This window comes from Canis lupus, chromosome 8, assembly GCF_011100685.1.
Source record: "Canis lupus familiaris isolate Mischka breed German Shepherd chromosome 8, alternate assembly UU_Cfam_GSD_1.0, whole genome shotgun sequence".
NCBI classification, from domain to species: Eukaryota; Metazoa; Chordata; class Mammalia; order Carnivora; family Canidae; genus Canis; species Canis lupus.
Window position 1 is genome coordinate 28,913,979 of NC_049229.1, and position 17,455 is coordinate 28,931,433.

General features: G+C 35.0%; 1 protein-coding gene and 1 non-coding gene across 6 annotated transcripts in view; both read right to left on the minus strand.

Moving 5' to 3' along the window:
• Positions 1-863: 863 nt before the first annotated feature.
• The window catches only part of TXNDC16 (thioredoxin domain containing 16), a 121,528-nt gene continuing 104,936 nt past the window's right edge, over positions 864-17,455 (minus strand). For all 5 annotated transcript variants that reach the window (XM_038544718.1, XM_038544720.1, XM_038544717.1 and 2 more), the window contains 2 exons: positions 15,908-16,098; positions 864-3,386 (listed from right to left, as the gene is read on the minus strand). In XM_038544718.1, the coding sequence (XP_038400646.1) occupies positions 3,118-3,386; positions 15,908-16,098 (460 nt within the window). In that variant the 3' untranslated portion in view covers positions 864-3,117. The remainder of the gene's footprint in view (positions 3,387-15,907; positions 16,099-17,455) is intronic.
• On the minus strand, positions 8,274-8,380 carry LOC119873164. The gene has a single exon (XR_005363945.1). It is a non-coding gene; the product is annotated as a U6 spliceosomal RNA (small nuclear RNA).

The following is a 17,455-nucleotide window of genomic DNA, read 5'->3' on the forward strand; positions in this document are numbered from 1 at the left end:
TGAAAAACTGTCCATGGAATGTTTCATCCCAGAGCTGGAAGCAATGGACCAAGAATGTTTACCTTCTAGCACAGATGAGGCAGGAGACAATTAAAGAATCGGATTCATTAGAGATATTCTGCAGAATGTACATATGAGGTGGCCATGTTGTATAGAAGATTGAGGGGGCATTTAGGAAAGCTAAAACCATTTGGGGTTAGAAAAAGGACTTTTGAAGCTCTCAAAAATGAATGGGAGGATATGGCAGAAAGACCTGAACAGGATACAAAGAACAGAAAAAAACAGCAAGTGGTATCATGGGAAAACCCTCTCTACATTCACTCTCTTTTTCTGCTAAAGAGAATCTATATTTTTTTCTTTCTTTTTTTTTTTTTTTTTTTTTTTAAGATTTTAGTTATTCATGAGAGACACAGAGGGAAGGCAGAGAAATAGGCAGAGAGAGGGGAGCCTGATTTGGGACTCAATCCCAGGACCCTGGGATCATGACCTGAGCTACCCAGGTGCCCCAGCATCTAGATTTCTTTTGTGAGATTTATCTTTTCTGCATTGTGGAAATCTGGCGAGGGCTCCCAGTTAAAGTGTCCACCCTTCCCCTAAGCAAGTTTCCCAGGATTCCCTGAGTCACAAAAGATAGAAAAACAATTGGAACTGCTTCATCACTGAGCTCTTAGTTCCTCACACATGGATCCCAGAACAGCCTTGGTTCCTATCTTCTTAAAACATGGCTTGTTTTTTCTTCTAACTCTGTGAATTATCCAATATTCCCATTTTGCTTAAGTTTCTGTTGCTTGCAACCTTTCTGAAGAAATCCATTTAATACAGGTAGGCAGTCCAATATGGGGCATGACACAGATTAAAAGAAGTTTTTGAAGGAAGCCTGAAATCTAGACATTTTATTTAAAATTATTAAAAGAACATGTTATTAACAACTGTCAAAATTGCTGGCTATAGTACAATAATCAATTTCAAGTTTCTGTGTGCTTATAGTTAATTAGCATTTTCTAGTGGTTAGATTAATGTTTCAGTACTACAAACTACATTTATAGTTCATATGAACTGAAATAATATGCATTACATGCTAGAGGAAAAATATCAAGGAGAGGGTATTAACAGTAGCAAATGATCTGTTAGAATGAAATGTAGCTGTCTTTTGCTTTTTTTATGAACTCAATTGTACTAGGCAAATTGTATGTGCAGAAAATTTCAAGAACAAGACACCTGAAGTAGGTATTAAAAGGGAAAAATATAGTAGAGCACCAAGTAGGATATTCTCAGCAAATGTCTCAAAAAAAAAAATGCATGGAGTGAAAATGAGACAAACTGCTACAAACAGAACAGCCTGACAAGTAAGTGCTTTTAAAATTAAAAATTATTTTTTTTGCTAATCTTTCTCATTATATAGATGAGGCCCTATGGCTTCTCCTCTCATTATACAGATGAGGAGACCAATTGATTTGTCCAAAGCTTACAAAGGTACATTTCATACATGTTTCAGATGAGGGAGCTTCTCTTTTTGTGAAGAGGATAGCAGAATGTCTAATTCCTCTTCAACTTAGCAATATAACTTGTATAATTAAGTGCAGGTTTTAAGATTCTCTTATATACCTTTATACATATATATCTTTATCTCATATGCCTTTATATATACACTTGAGTTATATGTATTTATATGATATAATTAAAGTTTTAAGTTATATTACATAATGTATATATGATATATAATGCATATATGTACATATATATGTACATGTATAATACATATATAAACATGCATATGTAATTCTATATCCTTTTTAGGGTTATCTTATCACCTTTCAAAAGTACTATAAAAATGAATTTATAATAAAAGACATGGTTAGGGATCCCTCGGTGGTGCAGCGGTTTGGTGCCTGCCTTTGGCCCAGGGTGTGATCCTGGAGACCCAGGATCAAATCCCACGTCGGGCTCCTGTTGCATGGAGTCTGCTTCTCCCTCTGCCTGTCTCTCTCTCTCTCTCTCTCTCTGTGTGTGTGTGTGTGACTATCATAAATAAATAAAAATTTAAAAAAAGACATGGTTATATTCAGATAATAATCAGGATAAGACCACCTAATATTTATCTTTAATATTTGAGATTTTTTCAGACATAACTGAGCAGAACAAGAACATTCTACCATAAGTTAGTTTAATACAGGGTTACTCAACCTTGGCACTACTGACATTTGGGCAGGATAATTCTTTGTCATGAGGGGCTGTCCAAAGCATGATAGTGTGTAGCAGCATTCCTGCCCTCTACCCACTAGATGCCAGTAACACCCCTAGTTATAACAGGCAAAAATGTCTTTTGACATTGCCAAATGTCCCCTGGGGGGCAAAACTGCTCCCTGGTTTAAAAACACTGGTTTTAACATCATGTCTACAACAAAACAAATACTATTTCCAGCTATGTGATACAATTGTGGAGTCAGCTGTGATTAAACTAGAGTTGCATTTTTATTCTAATTCATAGCTAGAACTAAGTTAAATTATTTATACCAGTTTTTGTGTAGAACTGAACTCATACAGTTGTTACCACATGTGGCCTACTCTGAAGTGAAATGTACAGTAAGGGTAAAATATGCACTGGATTTTGAAGACTTGACAGAAAAAATGTAAAATATCTCAATTTTTATTTAACTTAGCTATTTTTTTAAAAAAATTATTTATTCATGAGAGACACAGAGAGAGAGAGAGAAAGAGAGAGAGAGGGGCAGAGACACAGGCAGAGGGAGAAGCAAGCTCCATGCATGGAGCCTGATGCGGGGCTTGATCCCAGGACTCCAGGATCACATCCTGGGCCCAAGGCAGATGCTAAACCGCTGAGCCACCCAGGGATCCCCTTAACTTAGCTAATTTGGGTATACTTACTGGGTGAAAGATTAAAATTTATTTCACGTGCTCATTTTTTACTTTTTAAAAAAAATGTACTACTAGAAAATTCCAAGTTTACATATATGGCTCGCATTATATTTCCATTGGACAACATTGGTGTAGAAACTTGAAATGATTTAATATTTTTAATAAATTCTTCAGTCTATCAAATAAACTAAAAAGACTGTAAAGCTCTCCACAGCTCTATGAAACCAGCTCTTTAGAGCATCATAACTCTTTATTATCATGCCTAAATGATTTTTCTCCTTCTTTAAACCAATTACTTCTATTCCAATGCTTTATTCTCAGTGTTTCAATTGGTTCTTTTATGATTGCTGATTTATCTTCATGTTGTTTTTTATCATTCTCCTGCACATCCGTTTCTTTTGTACACTCAGGATCTTTCCTTGTGGGATGTTGAGATGCTGCAGCATCCATCATACTTAGAAAATCATACGCAGGAAGAGGAGGTTTCCATTCCTGAGCGGGTAAAATTGCTGCAAGGAAGATACAACCAAAAGTTAATAATGAACAGCTATAAAATCATCATATAAATACACTAGAAGATATTTTATTTTGAAAAATATATTTGTAGGAGTAAAGAGTTTATCAATTTTACTTATCTATATGAAACTAGATTTTTTATTGTCATGATCTAAGAAATTTGATACATTTGTCATTACTAGCCATTTTCACTTTATGTATTTGCAAGCTATTGTATTCTAATTAAAGGTTAGTATTAATAAAGAAAAAAAAAGTCCAAAATCTTCTAATCATCCCTTGTTGAGGTTTTAAAAAAATAGCAGTGTGGTAATGAGATTACATACAGATACAAGTTAAAGTGAAAAAGTCTCCTCCTTTCTACCCTACCCAACTTTATCCCAAAGAACTGGAACATTTTCTTTTTAATTCCAGTATAGTTAACATTGCAAGTGTACAATACAGTGATTCCTCAATTCTATGTATTACTCAGTGCTCATTAGGGTAAGTGTACTCTTAATCCCCTTCACTTATTTTACCCATCCTCTCCCACCCACCTCCCCTCTGATAACCTTCAGTTTGTCCTCTATATAGTTAAGAGTCTGTTCTTTGGTTTGTCTTTTTTCTTTGTTCACTTTGTTTCTTAAATTCCACATGAGTGTCTTTCTCTGACTTATTTCACCTAGCACTGCACCCTCTAGACCTGTCCATGTTGTTGCAAATGGTAAGATTTCATTCTTTTTTATGGCTGAGTAATGTTCCAGTGTGTGTGAAGTATTAGCTTATCTATCAATGGACAGTCTGCTTCCATAATTTGGCAATTGTAGATAATGCTGCAATAAAGATAGAAATGCATGTATCTTTTTGATTGGCATTTTTTTATTCCTTGGGTAAATAGTAGTGGTATTACTGAGTCATATGGTAATTGTGGTTTTAATTTTTTGAGGAACCTCCCTGCTGTTTTCTACAGGGGCTGCACCAGCTTGCAGTCCCATCAACAGTGCACAGGGGTTCCTTATTCTTCACATCCTCATCAACACTTATTTCTTGTATTTTTTATTTTAGCCAATCTGACAGGTATAAAGTGGTATCTCATTGTGGTTTCAATTTGCATTTCCCTGATGAGTGACATTGAGCATCTTTTTATGTGTCTTGTTGACCATCTGGATGCCTTTTTCGGAGAAATGTCTATTCATGTCTTCTGCCCCTTTTTAAATGGATTATTTATTTTTGGGGTGTTAAGTTGTATAAGTTCTTTATGTATTTTGGATACTAACCCTTTATCAAATATATCATTTGCAAATATCTTGTCCAATTCAGTAGTTTTTTTTTCAGTAGCTTTTCTTTTAGTTTTGTTGATTGTTTCCTTTGCTATGCAGAAGTCTTTTATTTTGCTGGGTTCCAATAGTTTGATTTTGTTTTTGTTTCCCTTGCCTCAGGAGACATATTAGAAAAATGTTGCTATGGCCAATGTCAAGGAAATTACTGCCTGTACTCTCTTCCAGGATTTTTATGGTTTCAGGTCTCACATTTAGGTCCTTAATCCATTTTAAGCTTATTTTTGTGTATAGTGTGAGAAAGTGGTCCAGTTTCATTTGTTTACATGTAGCTGTCCAGTTTCCCAACACCATTTGCTGAAGAGACTATCTTTGTCCCATTGCATATTCTCACCTCCTTGTCAAAGATTAATTGACCATATAATCGTTGATTTATTTCTGGGCTCTCTATTCTGCTCCATTGATCTATGTGTCTATTTTTGGCCAGTACCATACTGTTGTGATTACTACAGCTTTGTAGTATTCTTGAAATCTGGGATTGTTCTTGTTTTGTTCTTCCTGCATAAAATTGCTTTAGCTATTCAGGGTCTTTTCTGGTTTCATACAAATTTTATGATTGCTTATTCTAGTTCTATGAAAAACTGCTGTTGGTACTGTGATAAGGATTGCATTAAAATCTGTAGATTGCTTTGGGTAGTATGGACATTTTAACTACATTAATTCTTCTAACCCATGAGCATGGAATATCTTTCTATTTGTTTAGTTGTCTTTATCAATGTTTTCATTTTCACATTACAAGTCTTTCACCTCCTTAAGTTTATCCCTAGATATCTTATTATTTTGGGTATAATTTTAAATGGGATTGTCTTCTTAATTTCTCTTTCTGCTACTTCATTGATAGGATATAGAAATGCAACAGATCTGTTTATTGATTTTGTATCCTGCAACCTTTTGGAATTCATTTATCAGTCCTAGTAGTTTTTTGGTGGAATCTTCAGGGTTTTCTGTATATAGTATCAGGCCATCTACAAATAGTAATAGTTTTACTTCTTCTTAACCAATTTGGATGGCTTTTTATTTTTTGTTGTCTGATTGCTCTGGTTAGGACTTCCAGTACTATGTTGAATAGAAGTGTTTAAATGGTCTTGTTCCTAACCTTAGAGGAAAAGCTCTGTTCTTCACCACTGAGGATGATATTACCTGTGGATTTTTCATATATAGCCTTTATTATGTTGAAGTATGTTCCCTCTAAACTTACTTTGTTGAGAATTTTTATCATGAATGGATGTTTTGTCAAATGCTTTTCCTGCATCTACTTAAATGATCAGAGGCACCCGGGTGGCTCAGTGGTTGAGCGTCTGTCTACCTTTGGTGTGATCCCGGGGTCCTGAGATTGAGTCCCACATCAGGGTCCTTGCAGGGAGCCTGCTTCTCCCTCTCCCTATGTCTCTGCCTCTCTCTGTGTGTCTCTCATGAGTAAATAAATAAAAATCTTTTTAAAAATATGATGTTTTTTCCCTTTCTCTCATCAATCTGATGTATCATATTGATGATTTGTAAATATTGAACCACCCTTGCATCCCAGGAATAAATCCCACTTGATAGAGGTGGTTTTTTTTAAATTTATTGTTGGATTCAATTTGCTAATATTTTGTCAAAGATTTTTGTATCTAAGTTTATCAGAAATATTGGCCTGTGATTCTTCTTTTGTGGGGTCTTTATCTGGCCTCATAGAATGATCTGAAAGCTTTTCTTCCTCTCCTTTTTTTTTTGGAATAGTTTGAGAACAAGGTATTAACTCTTCCTTAGATGTTTGGTAGAATTCACCATTTGGACTTTGTTTGTTGAGAGTCTTTTGATTACTGATTCAATTTCATCACTTGTTCAAATTTTCTATTTCCTTCTGATTCAGTTTTGGGAGGTTCTATGTTTCTAGGGATTTATCCATTTCTTCTAGGTTGTCCAATTTGTTGGCATATAAATTTTCATAATACTCTCATAATCCTTCGTAATTCTTTATATTTCTGTGGTGTCAGTTGTTATTTCTCCTCTATCCACTTCTGATTTTGAGTCTTCTTCTTCTTCTTCTTCTTTTTTTTTTTTTTCATAACCTGGCTAAAGGTTTATCAGTTTTGCTGATCTTTTCCAAGCAGCAGCTTCTAGTTTCATTGACCTATTGTTTTTTTTTATTTCTATTTCCCTTAGATATGCTCTGATCTTTATTATTTCCTTCTTTCTACTGGTTTGGGGTTTTGTTTGTTCTTTTTCTACCTCTTTTACATGTAAGGTTAGGTTGAGATTTTTCTTGCTTCTTGAGGCAGGCCTGTATTGCTCTAAACTTAACCTTTAGAACAACTTTTACTGCATCCCAAAGATTTTGCAGCATTTATGTTTTTGTTTTCCTCATCTCTATTTTTTAATTTCTTCTTTGATTTCTTGGTTGGCCCATTAGGTCTATATATAACATCTTATGCATATAGCAGTTTGTATTAAGTTGATGGTCACTTAAGTTTGAACCCATTATTTACTCTTCTTCCCCCACATTTAGGTATATGGGGTCATATTTTATATCCTTTTATTTTGTGAATCCTTTCACTGATTTTTACATATATATTTAATTTAATTGCTTTTGTGGTTCCTACTTTTCTTATTACTGTTTATGGTATCTCCCTTAGAGTGCCCTTTAATATTTCTTATAGGGCTATTTAGGTGGTCATGAATTCTTTTAACTTTTGTATGAGAAACTCTCTCTCTCTCCTTCTATTCTACATGATAGCCTTGCCAGATATTCTTGGCTGCAGATTTTTTACCTTTCAGCACTTTGAATGTATCATGCCACTTCCTTGTAGCCTGCAGAGTTCCTTCTGAAAAATCTGCTGATAGCATTATGGGGTTCCCCTTGTAGTAACTGTTTTTTCTCTTGTTGCTTTGGAAATTCTCTTATCACTATTTTTGCCATTTTCATTACTATGTGTCTTAGTGTGGACCTCCTTGGGTTGATTTTATTAGTTGTCTCTTGTGCTCCCTGGATCTGGATTTCTGTTTCCTTCCCCCAGATTTGGGAATTTTTCAGCTATTATTTCTTCAAATAAATTTTCTGCCTTCTTTTCTCTCTCTGGGGTCCCTACAATGCAAACATTTATCATACTTGATGGTGTCATGGAGTTCCCTAAGTCTATTTTCAATTTTTATTATTTTTTCTCTCTCTTGTTCAGCTTAATTGCTTTCCATTACTCTGTCCTCCTGGTTGCCAATCCATTCTTCTGTTTCCTCTATTGTTTATTCCATCTAGTATATTTTTAAACTGAGTTACTGAGTTCTTCATCTTTGGTTCTCTTTTATGTTTTTATCTTTAAAGTTTTATATCTCTTTGTTAAGGGTCTTACTGAGGTCCTCCACTCTTTTCTCAAGTCCGGCAAGTATCTTTATGACCATTACTTTAAATTCTCTGTCAGGCATATGACTTATTTCTGTTTTGTTTAGCTCTCTTGCTGTGATTTTTGTCCTGTTCTTTCATTCAGGTCATATTCCTCTGTCTCCTCATTTTGTTGAACTCTGTTTCTTTCTTATTTCTTTTTTATTTTTATTTTTTTGGTTTATGCAACTTTATTAAAGAAAAATAAATTAAAAAATATGGAATGTTTCACAAATTTGTGTGTCATCCTTGCACAGGGGCCATGCTAATCTTCTCTGTATCATTCCAATTTTAGTATATGTGCTGCTGAAGGGAGCACTGAACTCTGTTTCAATGTGCTGGTAAAGTCAGCTACGTCTCCTGCTCTTGAAAACACTGGCCTTATGGAAAAGAGGTCTTGTAGTGCCCTGCACTCCAGTGCCCCTGTTGAACAGAAGCTGGCACTTCATGGAGGTCTCCTATTTGTATTACATATGCCCTACTATTGTGGCTGAGCCACTTTTGCTTCAGTGTAATCATCTCCAATGGCTCTTCGCCTGTTGTGGACAGGGATCAATCCTTGTGTTGTTAGTGGGTCAGTATGGGGCCCCAGTGCACTTGAGTCGGACCAGGTATTTGCCAGATATAGTACCATGGGACACTTTCCCTGTTTCCTGAGAAGTTTCTGTTCTGGGCAAGGTCTGTAGTCAAATCTGATGTCTGCCCCTAGCCCACTGCTGGGGCTGAAGTCGGACTGCTATGTAGTTGTCTTCCCCTTCCTCCAGGGCAGGAGTTACTTTGCAGTATTGCTGGCCCGGTCCGGGCTACTTGTACACTGCCATGCTTGTGGCACCACTTTGGATAAGCTCTGTCCAAGGGTGTCTTGGAGGGGCATATCCACAGGAGAATGCAGGGTAGGTTGGCAAATTAGGTAGAGACTGTTAGCACTGAGCTGGGTCCCCCAGGTGTCCACATATCTATGCTGGGGGAAGGGGAAGGAAATGATGTCCACCAGCTCCTTTGTTCCTAGAGAAGTCTCCTAAAGATCCCTGCCACTCCAGCATACACTTTGAGATCAGTAAATAAATCTCCTCCTGATACACCCCAGGCATTTTTCAAACTCTGCTTCTATGCTCTATCTCTGTTAGGCTGTTTGCTGTGCTGTCTCTTTAAGGGTGGGGGCTCTGACCTCCAGGTTCTCCAAGAGCTGAGCCTGTTGATTGTTGACTTTTTAAAGTTCCAGGCCTTAGGCCCCACTGATTTTAAGAACTCATGAAATTAGGCCCCTCTGGTTTTCAAAGTCATATGTTGTGTGGATGCAGGTACCTCCTGCCTGTCATGCTTGGTGTGAAGGTCTGTTTCTCTCTCTTCTATGTGCCCGCAGGGTCCCTCCCTTCTGAGGACAGTCCCAAAAGTTGTTTATCTCCCAACTACTCTGTCCTTCGCATCTTCTTCAATGCAGCCCCTTTACATTTAGCTGTGGAGAGTCTCTTCTGCCAGTCTTCAGGTTGCTTTCTGGTTTTTACACTGATGTAGGGGTTATTTGGTTGTATCCATGGGATGAGGTGAGCTTTGGATCTTCTTACTTTGTCATCTTCCCCAGAAGCTTCCCTGGAACTATTTCTTATGAATCATTACAAAAAAAAAAGTTTTTGGAACAAACACATTTATTTATTTAGACAACTATTTCTTTACATTTTAAAGCATTTTGTTTTTGAAACTTTCTTCTTAAATTTGAGTATAGTTGACATACAACTATACTACTACTTACAGGTGTATAACAAACATAATGACTCACTAAGCTTATATGTTATGCTATGCTCACCACAAGTGTAGTTACCATCTGTCACCATACAGTTCTATTACTATATCACTGACTATATTCCCTGTGCTGTACCTTTCATCCCTATGATTTATTCATTCCATAATTGGAAGCCTATATCTCTCACTCCCCTTCGCCTGTTTTGCCCATCCCCACCCATCCCCTCCTCTCCAGCAACCTTCAGTTCGTTCTCTGTAGTTATAGGTCTGATTCTGCTTTTTATTTGGTTGTTTTTTTTAGATTCTACATTTATGTGGAATTATATGGTACTTGTCTTTCTCAGTCTGTCTTATTTCACTTAGCATAAGTGGTCCATCCATGTTGGTAAGGATGTGGAGAAAAAGAACACTTGTGTACCATTGGTGGGAATGTAAACTGGTATAGCCAATGTGGAAGACAGTATGGAGGTTCCTCAAAAAAATAAAAGTAAAAATACTATATGATCCAATAATTCTGCTACTAGCATTTAACAAAAGAAAACAAAAACACTAATTTGAAAAGATACATGCACCCCTGTGTTTATTGCATTATTATTTACAACAGTGAAGATATGGATGCAACCAAATGTTCACTCATAGATGTTTTTGAAGTTCTTGGTTATACTTTGCATATACTTTATGAAAACAAGATCTGGGATTATTTTTATAAAATGAAGAATAATTAAAAATTGCTACAGAGTCAACTGTACTACAAACAGACAGTGATTATATAGTGTCTTAGATGGGCTTCATAGTAGTGAATCTGAACATTATTTTAAAATACTAGTTATTAGAAGAGGAAAACTGGTTTCATCTGATAACATTATATAAGTAAATTAGCCAACTCTTCTCTATTGAGTAGAAAGACTTTACAAAAACATTTTAGAATTTAGGTATCCATTTAAAATGCTATTTTGAGAAATAAATTAAGGGAAATATGCAAAGTAAACTTTTAAAAAATAAATTCCAGTGAAAGAATCTCTACACTATTACATGAAAGAAATAAAAATAAATGTTGATAAAATACAAACTTGAGCATCTCTCATAAGTCAAATACATACCTTTAAAAGCTTAGGAAACTCATATAAATTCTCATTTCCAGAGGCAGATGAAAAGTGCCAACAAAAATCTACATAAATACATATGCAGTTTATCTATACTTGATAATTTCCTCATGTACACTCAATTATATGAAATCCTAGTATATGGTACATCAGAAGGGTATTACATTTAGGCTACAACTATAGTTGAGTGTCTGCCTTTGGCATAGGTCCCAGTGGTCCCAGGATTGAGTCCTGCATCAGGCTCCCCATGGGGAGTCTGCTCTCCCTCTGCCTATGTCTCTTTCTCTGTGTCTCTCATGAATAAATAATTAAAAATAAAGACATTAAAGTATCTTCAAGGAAAGTCCAACTTAAAGCATAATGAATATTTAGCATATTTATTTTTTAAGGTAAACACTGCATCCAGTGGTCTGACATGATGGCAAAATGCCCAGAAGTAGGCATCTCAATTCTGCTAATTATTTGTTAAGAAAATTATACAAAGGTCCTAGATGTTTTCAATTGCAAATTAAACTGGACTCTCATCATGTATAAATAATAAATGCTTTATTATCAAATTAGTACTGATAATAATAGCTAATATTTTTGAACCTTTATTTTGCACCAGGCATTATTCTTTTAATCTTTACAATCCCATGCAGTAAGTATAATTTTTATTCCAATTTTATAAATGAAAATCAAGATCTATGATAGAAAAGTTGAAGGCTAAATGAAAATCTTGAGTAAGAATAGCCAGTGGTCACAATTTCACATAAATTAATATATGCAGCAAGCATGATAAAGCAGACACACAGGGCACCACAGATTCAGACTTTTCTGGGAGTAGCTACAGCATCTCAGTCTCCAATCTATCTCTTAAAGAGGTGAGAACAGGTCCTGCTGGCACAGAAGATAGGACTCAATAGAAAGAAGTACTGTTCAGTTTGCTTCTTTCCTGCTGCAGAGGCTGCAGGACTAATTTAAGAATAGGAACACTGATACAGAGTAATAATGGAAAACCCTCAAAGATTGAGTTGGCAAAGGCATAAACAGAATTACAATGGAAGATACACCAGTCTCAGGAAACTAAAAAAAAAAAAAAAAAAAAAAAAAAAATTCTGGTTCTTTCTTCTTGGTAATGATTTGAGTTGAGGAATTAAAGCCCAACAGATGTTCCTTATAGGAAAGATCTCTATATGACTAATGAAAATACTCAGGACTTCATACCTTACAAAGTGCCTATACATATATAATTTATACTTGATTTTTAAAATAAGTATGTGACATAGAATAAGAACTATTAATCTTACTTTACAGTTGCAGAGGAAGAAATAAAGAAAGACTTGCTTAGAGCCACACCATTAATAATCCAGGGGGTAGGATCAGGAGCTCAGGTTTCTGTACCTTTGAACATTACCACCTTTTAATTTTATTTTTTTAATTGAAGTACTGTTGACACACAATATTAGCTTCAGGTATACAACATAATGATTGGCATTATGAAATGATCACCGTATGTCTAGTTACTGTCACCATACAAAAATGGAATATTAACTATATTCCCTAAGATGTACTTTCCATCCCCATGACTTATAACTTTAGTTTGTACCTCTTAATCCCCTTCACCTAGTTTGTCTATCCCTCCCCTCTGAAAACCACTAGTTCTTTCCGTGTCTGTTTGTTTTGTTCATTTGTTTTGTTTTTTTAGATTCCATGTATAACTTGTATCACTCAGTATTTGTGCTCCTCTGTCTTATTTCACTTAGCATAATACTCTCTCCATCCATCTATGTTGTCATGAATGGCAAGATTTTATTCTTTTTTATGGCTGAGCAATATCCCATTGTTTAGTATAATTACCATATCTTCTTTCCCATTCATCTATCAATAGACACTTCTGTTGTGTCCATATCTTTGCTCTTGTAGATAATGCTGCAGTAAATATAGGGGTGCATATATCTTTTCAAATTAGTGTTTTAAATTTCTTTGTGTAAATACTCAGAAGTGGGATTATTAAGTTACATGGTATTTCTAATTTCTTAAGGAACCTCCATGATCCTTTCAATACATTTAATTCATTTTGCTAATACTCTGTTAAGAATTTTTACTTCTAGGGGCACCTGGGTGACACGGCTGGTTAAGCATTCAAATCTTGGTTTCAGCTTAGGTTGTGATCTCAGGGTCATGACATCAAGCCCCATGTCAGGCTCCAAGCTTCAGTCCAGAGTCTGCTTAAGACTCCACCCCCCCACCCCACTCTGTCTCGCTCTCTCTAAATAAAAAAATAAATGTTATTAAAAAAATATTTTTGTATCTATGTTCATCAGGGATACTTCCCTGTAATTTTCTCTTTTTTGTAGTATCTTTGTCTGGTTTTGGTATCCAGGTAATGCTGGCCTTGTAAAATAAATGTGGAAGAATTCTTTTCTCTTGTACTTTTTGGAATAGTTTGAAAAGCATAGGTATTATTCTTTAAATGTTTAGTAGAATTCACCTGTGAGGCCTTATGGTCTATGACTTTTGTTTTTTTGGAAATTTTTTGATTACTGGTTCAATTTTGGTAGGAGTAATTGTTTTATTTTAAAGACTTTCTGGTTTTTCCTGATTCAGTCTTGAAGTTTTTAAGTTTCTAGGAATGTATCCTTTTCTTCTGGGTTGTACAATTTTTTAGCATATAGTTTTTCATGGTAGTCTTACAATCCTTTGTACTTCTGTGGGAAGGGATGCAAGGATGGTTTTTGGACAAATGTTCTCTATATATCTGTTAAGTCCATCTGATCTAATATGTCATTTAAAGCCACTGTTTCCCTATTGATTTTCAGTCTGGATGTTCTCTATTGATGTAACTGGGGTGTTAAAATCCCCTACAGTATTGTATTACTGTCAATTTCTCCCTTTATGTCTGATAATATTTGCTTATATAATTAGGTGCTCCTATATTGAGTGCCTAGATATTTACAACTGTTATATCTTGTTGGATTGATCCCTTTATGTTTATCACTGTCTTTTGTTATACTCTGTTTTAACGTTTATATTGCCTGATATAATTACTATTAACCCAGCTTTCTTTTTGTTTCCATTTGCATGAAATATCTTTTCTCATTCTTTCACTTTCCTTCTGTATGTATCTTTAAGTCTGAAGTGAGTCTCTTGTAGGAAGCCAATAGATGGGTCTTGTTTTTTCATCTATTTAGTCACTGTAAGTTTTTTGATTGGAGCATTTAGCCTACTTACATTTAAAGTAATTATTGAGGGGTGCCTGGTTGGCTCAGTCAGTAGAGCATGCAACTCTTGATCATGGGCCTCTGAGTTTGAGCTCTGTGTTGGGTGTAGAAATTACTTAAAAATAAAATCTTTTAAAAAAAATAATTGATAAGTATGTACTTCTTGCCATCTTATTAATGGTTTTCTGGTTGTTTTTGTAGTTCTCTGTTCCTTCTCTTGTCCTCTTCCCTTGTGATTTGGTAATTTTCTTTAGTGTTTTGTTTGGATTCCTTTCTCTTCATTTTTTGAGTATCTATTTTAGATTTTTCGTTTGTGGTCATCATGAGGTTTATATATAACGCATCATGTATATGGCAGTACTATTCATAAGAACCAAAAAGTGGAGACAACCTAAATGTCCAACTGATGGAAAAACAAATGTGGTATATCCAAACAACGAAAAATTACTCATCCATAAAAAGGAATGAACTATTGATTTATGTTATAACATCAATGATCCTTAAAAACCTGTACTGATTGAAAAAGCCAGATCCAAAGGCCACATTTATATAAATTGTCCAGGATAGGCAAATCTACAGAGACATAAAATATATTGTCTGGGGAAAGAGGGAAGGGAGAAGAAGTGACTGCTAATAGGTAAGGGGGGTTCTTTTTGAGGTGATGAAAATGTTCTGGAATTCAATAGTGGCAATGGTTATGCAATCTTGTAAATATACTAAAACTACTGAATTATACATTTTAAAAGGATGAATTTTATGGTATGTGAATTATATTTCAATATAAAAATATAATCCATAAAAAATATCATCCATAGGCAAGTTAAACATAAACATAGTTAAAACTGCCTAACTTAACAGAAATGAAGTTCCCACACCTGGGAAGAACAGGTGTGCTGCAATGATTGACACTTAAATTAGGTACCTGTATCACATATACACAAATATACATAATGACTTATTCACAATATGCAAGCTGGCTGAGACAATATAATAATGAATTGGAATTTGTACACAAGTATTGTATGTATATATAGATACACTCATATTTATGTACACACACACTGTATTTCGAGACTCTGTCATGGAACAATGTCAAAATATAATATAGTTCATCTGGTATCCAATAACAAAATCCTTGGTAGTATCTTAACAGATTTTTTCACTACATCAAATTTCAAACTATTTTCTCCATATACTAATAATCTAGGTTATTACATGTTAACTTATTTAGATTATAGTAACAGGTTTATTATAATTGTATATGAATTAACATATACATTTGTACCACAGATATAAATTCACGTATGTTTTAGAAAAGTAGAGACTATGACATATCATAAGCCAGCATCATAAACTGACCAAGATCTATTTTCTTATAATAGAGTGAAAGAAATGCAGGTTGGAATTAAAGCTTCCTCATTTACTGGTTAATCATTTGATTTTGAACTAGTTACCTAACTCTTCTACAGGTAACAATACTGCCTATGACTTTTAGGAGAATTAAGTGATTAACATGTATTAACTCATTTAACATGGTGCTAGACACCTATCAAGCATTCAATAAATGTTAGTTATTACTATCATTAAATTTAATAAAATGTAATGTAATGGTACTTATTTTCTTGGGGTAATTAATACTTACCACAAAGAAAATTGTTCCATGGACAATGCTATAACATATTAATATTTAGGATACTTACAAACATTACAATTCAACTCATTCTAGCATATATTAGCTATAATTCAAGTTTAAAAATCTATGAAAATACATAACTGGGTATATTAAAACAGAAAACTTACTGATATGATTCTCAAGTCCTGCTTCTAGTTTCTTAAGCCACAATAAAAGGTTTTGTTCAGTGATAGGCTGGTCTGAAGGAAATGCAAATACTTGGCCACCTGAATGCAGATTGACCACAACAAGAAGAGGAAGGGGAGGCATAGTGTCAAAATATGACTGCAAGATTCCTCTTCCCACAGGAGTATTCTTTCTGCAAAAGGGAACAACAGAACGCATTAGTATTTCTTTCTATAACAAAATTATGAATACAACAATTTGTAGAACATTAAACTTTAATTATAATATCAAACCATTATTTTATAAAAAGATATCCTAAAAACCAGGAGGTCTAGAACTATGTTATTAGTAATGAAGTTCTTAATGAGTTTGACATGGGCACTGTGTTTCTCTTAGGGGAAAAAAAAGGTAGCCAGTGACTATTTTCATGAAAACCAGTCATAGTTCAAAGGTTTGTCAATTTGGGTTTGATATAATCAATAGATTCCTACCAAAGTTGAGCTAAGTATCTGATCACATGTCAACAAAAATTAAATGGATACAAACTATAAAATAAAAAGATACTTATAACAAGTACCTCTCCAAATAAAGTTGTTTTTCCTCAGGATAAAAGAATAAAACATTAAAAAAAAGTTTTATAAATAAAACATTTTAATTTTTATTTTTAAAAATATATTTATTTTTTATTTTTTCAAATAAAAAAATTTTTTAAAAGTTATGGTCAGCCTTCTAGGAGCCACCACTCTTCCTCTTCCCCTAAGCAGCCTGAATGAAATGACCTCTAAAAATGGTTCGCTATTCGTTCGAGCCAGAAAACCCTACAAAAATCATGCAAATCGAGAGGTTCAAATCTTCATGTTCACTTTAAGAACACACGTGAAACTGCCCAGGCCATCAAGGGTATGCATATTTGAAAAGCCACCAAGTACATGAAAGATGTCACTTTGCAGCAGTGTGTGCCATTCCATCACTACAGTGGTAGAGTTGGTAGGTGTGCCCAGGCCAAATAGTGGGGCTGGACACAGGGTCAGTGGCTGAAGAAGAGTGCTGAATTTTTACTGCACATGTTTAAGAATGCAGAGAGTAATGCTGAACTTAAGGGTTTAGATGTAGATTCTCTGGCCATTGAGCACATCCAAGTGAACAAAGCCCCCAAGATGCAGTGTAGAACTTACAGGGCTCATGGCCAGATCCACCCACATATGAGTTCTCCCAGTCACATCAAGATGGTCCTTACTGAAAATGAGCAGACTGTTCTGAAATTAGAAGGGGAGGCTGCACAGAAGAGAACAATATCCCAGAAGAAACTAAAGAAACAAAAATTTACGGCCTGGGAGTAAATTCTGCATAGAATAAATGCAAATAAAAAGTCAAAAATAATTAAAAAATAAAAGTTATAGTCATACATGGAAACCATAACTTTTAAGATACTTAGCTTTCCAGGGCAGCCCAGGGCATGATCCTGGGGACCTGGGATTCAGTCCCATGTCAGGCTCCCTGCATGGAGCCTGCTTCTCCCTCTGCCTGTGTCTCTCCCTCTCTCTCTCTCT